At 33.1% G+C, this 7947-nt stretch overlaps 1 protein-coding gene across 1 annotated transcript; it reads left to right on the forward strand.

Moving 5' to 3' along the window:
* The first annotated feature begins 4397 nt into the window (after positions 1-4397).
* LOC139852947 (photosynthetic NDH subunit of subcomplex B 2, chloroplastic) lies at positions 4398-7217 on the forward strand. Its single transcript, XM_071842298.1, has 3 exons — positions 4398-4823; positions 6034-6477; positions 6970-7217. Exons 1-3 carry the CDS (start codon positions 4398-4400, stop codon positions 7162-7164), a joined length of 1065 nt encoding a protein of 354 aa, XP_071698399.1. The 3' UTR covers positions 7165-7217.
* Positions 7218-7947: the final 730 nt, after the last annotated feature.

Genomic DNA, 7947 nt, shown 5'->3' on the forward strand with positions numbered 1-7947 from the left:
CTTGCTACATGACACTTTGTCCTTATTCGAAGCTCACTTTACTATTTATTCCGAATATCGTAAAGAAAGGTTTCCCAAATCAAAGTGGACCTCTTAACAGAGACTCGTAATCATAATTCAATGTATCTGATAAATCAATCATTTGGTATATCTTTTAATTCCATCGATAACTATTTAAAAATATTAAGAAACAAATACGTTTATGTAAAGTATTATACGTCTAATACTTTGTTAATGTTTTCAAGTTATAATATATACACACATACATATATAATCATATTCGTTCATATAATGGTTCGTGAATCATTGGAATTTGGTTGAGGTTAAATGAGTGTATGAACACTGTTTAAAATTCTTGAGATTCAACTTACAAACTTTGCTTATCGTGTCGGGAATATATAAAGATTAAAGTTTAAATTTGGTCGGAAATTTCCGAGTTGTCACAGTTACGATCCAGCAAAAACAACAAATCAGGCAAGCCATACGGCTTGCCATCCAGGCCGCCATACGGTTTTCACAATGAAAAATGGCTTGCCAGCAAACGGGCACCAAAAACGGCTTGCCTGGCCAAACGGCTTGCCATACGACCTGCCAGCCGTTTGCCAACCATTTTCCATCATCCTGCCTGCTGTCCTACTTGCCGTCCTACTTGCCAGGGGTTTAGAGAAACCCCCTATGCATCCCACCTGCCGTCCCACTTGCTAGGGGGTTTTCAGCCCATTTATTTACAACTTTACCATCAAGCCTTCCTATAAATAGGTGGCACATCCCACCATTTCAACACACACCTTTCTCACTTCTTTCTCTAAAACATCTCTCTATTGTCGCTCTCTAGTGATTAGTAGGAGATTAGTTCTCTCTCTACTTTCTCTCTCTAGATTCTAGAGAGAGAAAAGTACAGAGATTAGGAAAATAATTATCTCTCTATTGTCGCTCTCTAGTGATCAATAAGAGATTAGTATGTAGTTAGTAGTAGAAGATATCAAACATTGTAACGCTATGGATATTATTAAGAAATTCAAGTGTTATTCTGCCGAAATTATTCGGTAATATCTATTCTTTCTTTTATTAATTTATTATAATATTCTTGTTCGATGTTTGTGATTTATTAATATTATAAATGTTTGTTGCCATGATGTGTGAGTAATTGCTTGATTGTTTACCATGATTTAATAATGTTAGTTAGGGATGATTATCGTTTTGTATTCGCTTTCTATCTATGATATTAAACCTCGTTATTATCGTCCTTCCACCAATAGACGTGATTAAAACCTTTTATAAAGTCGACAATTATAAGGTAATTAATTATCTGTGTTTTTACATTGGTCAAGGTATAAACTCATCGGAAATACTATAAAGTACATGGGGAATTATCGTAGGACCAAATCAAGACATTGGTCAAGAGTATAAGACTTGAGGAAATATTGTTGCAACAGTACAGTACAGTGTTGATGTACTTTAGGACCACTTGAGCATGGTCAAGGTTAGAAGCTATGGAATCACTATAAGTATAGTACATGGGGGATAACTAAGGGATTTATTGGGTAGATTTAAATAAGGGCTGGTTTAAATCATAAAGGGGAATTTACGCACTACAATACAAACTAAGCTTATAAATCTTTAAGGATGACTGAGAACTATCAGAGGTTCTAATTTGTCTACAAACTCTTAGATTTTACCAAACCATTGACAGAAAGGAATTCGAAATACAATCACAACCACTCACTTGGGTGATACACTAAGGTGTTAAGAAAGGTTAGATATTATATATATATATATATATATATATATATATATATATATATATATATATATATATATATATATATATATATATATATATATGGCTATGCTACGTGCGCCCAAGGTATGCATTGCATCCAAGATGGGCCGCCTATATCCTTAAACCGGATAAAGCGTCGGGAGTTGAGCATAGTCCATCCAGTCAGAATCATGATAGCCTAGTTCCTCGTGATATGCTAATCGAGAAATCAATTAATAGGGAATCTAGTGTTTACACCAAGGTATATCTATTCAGTGAGTGTCTCACAATCATCCCGACACTACGTTATCTTAAATCATGGTGAACCACGTTTTCTCTGTCCTTAGCTGTTGCATGCTAGTTAGCTTATTTTAATTATATTGCTTTAATATTTTTAATACAGTTACAAATCAAATCAACCCAATTATAGCCTTTACACAATTTGATATTCCGGATAAAAGTGGTGTCTAGAATAAACCGATTGGACTTGGTTGTTGGATTTTCCGAACAGTCACCAATTTATTGGGACCAAAAGGATCCTGCCTCTCCACACAAGGTGTACCTGACCACTAGTCTTGGATACTAAATTGTGTACAAACCCATCTTAATCACTAAATTATCTGAATAAGTTTCGTTTCAAATTCGACCGCTCAAAGAACGACCCTAGGTTATATTTGCCCTTGCTAACCCATAGGAAGGAATAATAGATTTAGGCCCAGCAAAATATAAATTTAAAACTCTGTTGATAAGTTCGTATCGACATCTTGCAACCTAACGACATCGCATAAATAAACCGTCCGATTCAGGCATATCAGTAATTATGACTTTATTAGTATCATTAAACTTTATTATTATATAACTGAAATTTTTGTGAATATAAGGGCCTACTTTTATTTATCGCACAGGGCCCATAAATTTGACAAGACGGCCCTGCCTGATGGGTTAACAATTGAAAATAATAAAACATCCTTGGTGTGCTTATGAAGAAGTGGTCCCTAATTTTCGAACTTGTCCACCTAAAGGGCTTCTTGATCATTTCGAGACTATGTTTGCAGTTCGTTCCAGTGAGAAAAAAAAACGATAGTGGTGTCAAGGTGAAACCATATGTATGGTTTTGTTTAACCCCATGTCTTTGCTTAACATAAACATTATTAATTAACTTATTAATATAAAGTATCATGTAATATGTAAACATGCATGTAGTAAGCGACGGACTGGTGGCAAGGGAACAAACTAAATATCTTGTATTATGGTATTTAAAATGTTATGCTATATCAATTCTAAATCTGGGATGTTTGAATGACTTTGATAGGTTGATGAAATATATTAATGTATATATGTATATATTGCCTGTATATATAAGATTGCTTACTAAAGTTTTTCTTAATAAAAAAATGGTGGGAAATAGTATAGACTAATGGTGGCCAAATGGGGTGGGTCAAGAGGGTTGGGTTAAGGAATTTTTTTTGTCCAATGTGGTACAATTAGACAGTTTTGGTACTCATTTTGACCCATATATTTTTTGAATAATGATCATGACTACGGTGGTTGGTTAGAGTTTTGTCATAAAAAGAAGCTGGTGTGCCCGAGTTACAAATTGGTAAGTCATATTTACGAATGAGTCATTACTTACAATTCACATATTGAGATCAAACTATGTTGTGTATGAATAACGACTCTCTTAATACTTTATTATTACAAAATTCATTTCATAAATCTGCGAATTCGCGGGTATTTAACAACTAGTTGGTCTTAATAAGATTATTAATAATGGGATTTTATCATATATATATCCTTCCTAAAATTAATAATCACATATTTACCCACTTAAACATGATTATATCATATATGTTCATGCTAAACCTTTATATATAACATATTTACCCACTTAAAAAGAATAATATTACCTAGTCATTATATCATCAAAATAGCAATCTACTAATTTTACCCATTAATTGAATTGCCAAATGTTTGGACTGCTTTTTCTTGAGACACATTCTTGAGACACAAGATAATTTTTTAATTAGCATGTTTTAATTTTCGTATGGTAATTTTGTTTCTCAAACGTGCCTAATATTTGCTTACTTTTGTATTTTCACTGTCAACAAAATTTTTGTTATACAATAAAAACATAACACAATTCTTTAACCAAACTCTCAATGCGTGGGAACATTAACAATACGATTCGTTATGAACACGAAATGTTATTAGCACGAAACATTATTAATACAAGTCGGGATGCCCGCGAGAATTTGAGGTTTAAGGTCCGATTGATAAAACATGTCCTAAATAGTTCAAGATGTGAATAAATTAAAGGTCGCTGATAATAAGTTATTTAATAATAATTCTGAATACATAATTCGAATGATACAAAACTAAAGTTTTAACCATTTACATTTACATAAATAAATAAATAAGTAATTATTATTCACATTATCAATTATCAATTATTAAATTAGAAAATAAACGGTTGAAAATTAAATCAATCAATTTTTACTTGCTAGTTAACAAACTTTCATAGTTCCGGGTAGTAATGTGTTATGATTCATAACTTGAGGGGAACAAAACTGGAAATTTTAAAATAAACCCAACTAAAACAATACAATTCTTTCATTTTATCATCTAATTCAATCTCATGGCTACAGCTTCTCTTCTATCTATTTCTCTTCCAAAACCAACCATACTCATTCCAAAAGCATCAGCAGCTCCAACCACCATAACTCAATCTGTTCCGTTAACCGAAACACTTGATCAGAAATTCGGTCGTAAAGGAATCAAATTCTTGGAATTAGACGGATCACAATTTGCTGAACTTAGTGTTAGAAATGGTAGTTCATTGAAAGTTCAATTGAGCAATGCTCATGTGACTTCTTATAAGCCTAAAGTTTACTGGAAAGATGATGGTTATGAAGAGGTTTTGTACACTACTTCTAGTGCAAAAGGCGGAATCGGTTTAGCGATTAATAATGCTAGTAATGATTCAAAAAGTAGTACTAATGCTATTAATTTATCGCAATGGGTCGTTAAAGATGTTGATTCGGATTCGATTGATGCTGTTCAGGTACGGTTAGTTATTACTTTAGTACATGTTAAGAATGTTATAAAAAGTGGTTAAAATGAGCCGAGTCGAGTTCAGATTCGAACTGAGGCTCGAGTTAAAAGGGTCAAGTTCGGCTCGTTAAAATATTACGCTCGATCTCGGATATTGTTTAAATTCATACAAGCTCGAACTTGACTTGTTAATTATATGATATTATATTTTTTATTATTATGTAATTAAATCATAATACATATTTAATATTATTTTCTGTGTAATTTATAGAAAATATAACAAGATTTACTGTTATTATTTTAAGTATTAAATAATTATTTATTATATATATTTTAATAGTTATTATTGTATAATTCTATATATTACTCTTTAATAATAAAAAATGAAATTAAACCATCTGGGCATAGCCCAGTGGCTACAGAGTTCCCTATGAATCAGGAGATCCAGGTTCGAATCTTGGTAACGTCCAAGATCGAATTAAAATGGGCTCTTGACCGGAGGGGGCGCCAATATGCGCAATTCATCCGGTTACGGGTCTCGTCGCTCGGGGGCTCGTTACCCAGGAGTTTTACTTGCTGGTGGAACCCAATGTGGTGGTTGTTAATGAGGTTTCCTCAACGAATCCAAAATATAAAAAATGAAATCAATGTATATTAAAGGAAAAGCTCGTTTAAGTTCATGAATGTGTTTGAGCTCGATATTGATATAAGAAGTTGGAGTTCGTTTACTAAACGATCTCTATAGTATATTCATAGTATGTTCAAGCTCGAGCTCGAGTTCGTTAAAGCTCAGCTCGAATCAAGCTTTTAACGAATCGAGTTCGAGTAGTTCAGGATTAGCTCGATTCATTTACACCTCTACAACATTTTAGCTTCAACAATTTAACTATACAACTTATTAGCCATTAGTATTATGAAAAAAAAACTAGGATTGCTAGTAACATAAGTTGTTATAATTATAATTGACTAATTTTAACTATAACTATTATTAAAGACAGTCAACAAAGAATATATACAGTACACCTTCTATCTCTAAGTGATACATTAACTGATACAGTAGTTTGTTGTAGCTGATGGATTGTTCACACATCTTTTGGCCTATAAAACAGAGATGGTAAATTATATTGTGTATATTATACAGCTGAAACTGAAGTTAAGTAGTATTTTACATTAAAAAATAAAAAGATGTTAACTTTATAACCTACAATTATATTTAACAGGTAGAGTTAAGTTGCACTAGTAGTGGAACACTTGACATAACCTATGTGATCTCGCTCTATGCGCTAAGCATGGCAACCGCAGTTATAGTGAAAAACAACGGGCGCAAACCTGTTGATCTAAAAACAGCAATACTTAGTCATCTCAAGTTCAACAAAAGAGGAGGAACCGCAATTGATGGACTTAAAGGTTGCTCGTATTGCACGCACCCTCCTTTATCTTCTCAATTCGAGATTCTATCGCCATCTGAAGCTTTAAAGGCAGAGGATCCCGGTTTGTTTGCTTTTGGATATGAACCCGAGAAAAAAACAGGAGTTTGGAGTGTGCAAGATGTACCCATTACCATTTTGAAGCATAAACTTAGTAGAGTTTATGCAACTCCTCTTGATGAAAGAGTAAAGGAGTTCTATAATACCATTCCTTCAAAGTTTGAGACTCTTGATCAGGTACATTTTATATGATTTTGCGTTCGTTTTATGAAAATTTGGACATTTAGTCACACGATTGTTGATCTGGTTTCACGACTGCTAAAAGAATCCAAATCCGTTTTTTTTTTTTTAGTTTTTTTTTCTAGGATTTTTCTAAGAAAGGCTGTCGCTAAGATGCATTATTGTGTTGTACAAAGTGATTAATTTTGACTTTTACATGTCAGGTATTGAGTGCAAGTCTTTTTTACACCTTTACGACAACCCTAAGAGCTTTCCTTGAAAAAATCTTTTTTTCTATGATATGCGACCACTACAAGTGTTTTAAGGGATTTTCAAGTAGTATAAACTCAGTTTAAGCACTTGCTTTAAAAAAAACTTGAATGGATTAAAAGTCATATTATGCCCATTTATAGTGCTTAGAAATAGCAAGAAAGGAACATTTGGGTGTGAATATGTTATGCTATTGCATCTATTTATTAAACTGGTATGAATATTTATATGTATTTTCAGGGAAGAGAATTATTCTTCAGGATAATAAGAATCGGTTTTGAAGATATTTACTTGTCGAGTCCTGGATCGTTGTCTCAAAAATATGGGAACGACTACTTTATCTGTACAGGCCCTGCTTCAATGTTGGCTCCCATCACGATCGAACCTGGTGAGGAGTGGAGAGGCGCACAAGTAATCGAACATGATAACTTGTAATTGTATATAACTATTTGTATTCTGTAACAATAAAAGTAAAAAATTTAAAATTTTGTCCAGTGTATTTAACTACAAAATTTGAAAAACTAGTTATTGTTTCACATACATTCTGTTAAAAGATGAACCTAAAACACTATCTGTAACAACCCGTCAAAATCGCTATTGACGCGGCACGTTAATCATTGATTCCACAGTGAGGTTTTGACCTCTATATGATACGTTTTGATAAAATATTGCATTCATTAAAATAAGTGACTTTCTAAACATAGAAAGTTATAAACATGTGGGCGAGTGCTTAGGTATAAGCAAAACCCCAAAATACATAAGTCTTTAATTTACAGGTTGACATCACAGTCCAATTATTTATTACACAACGCAGTTTTATTTTGAATGCAATAAACTTTGTACAAAGCATGAGAGACTCCATGCAGGCAACAAGCACATCACAGCGGAAGCAGTCTAAGGACCTGAGAATAAAACATGCTAAAAAGTCAACACGAATGTTGGTGAGTTATAGGTTTAATTGCTCAAGTCATAAGTATATAAAGATAGACCACAAGATTTCATCAAAACTTTATCAATAGATTCTACGTAACAGAGCACCCTGGTAACTAAACTTTAACGTTATAATGATAATTACCCCATTCGTTTTAATACACGCAAACCAACATGTCATAAACTCAAATAACATACGTCCGTTAAAAGGCTAGCGCTCTAGCTAAGACGGGGATGTCAAGCCCTATGGATCCATATACAATTATTCGCGCCCACCAGTTCATATCC

Source organism: Rutidosis leptorrhynchoides, chromosome 6 (assembly GCF_046630445.1).
Source record: "Rutidosis leptorrhynchoides isolate AG116_Rl617_1_P2 chromosome 6, CSIRO_AGI_Rlap_v1, whole genome shotgun sequence".
In the NCBI taxonomy this organism is placed as follows: domain Eukaryota; kingdom Viridiplantae; phylum Streptophyta; class Magnoliopsida; order Asterales; family Asteraceae; genus Rutidosis; species Rutidosis leptorrhynchoides.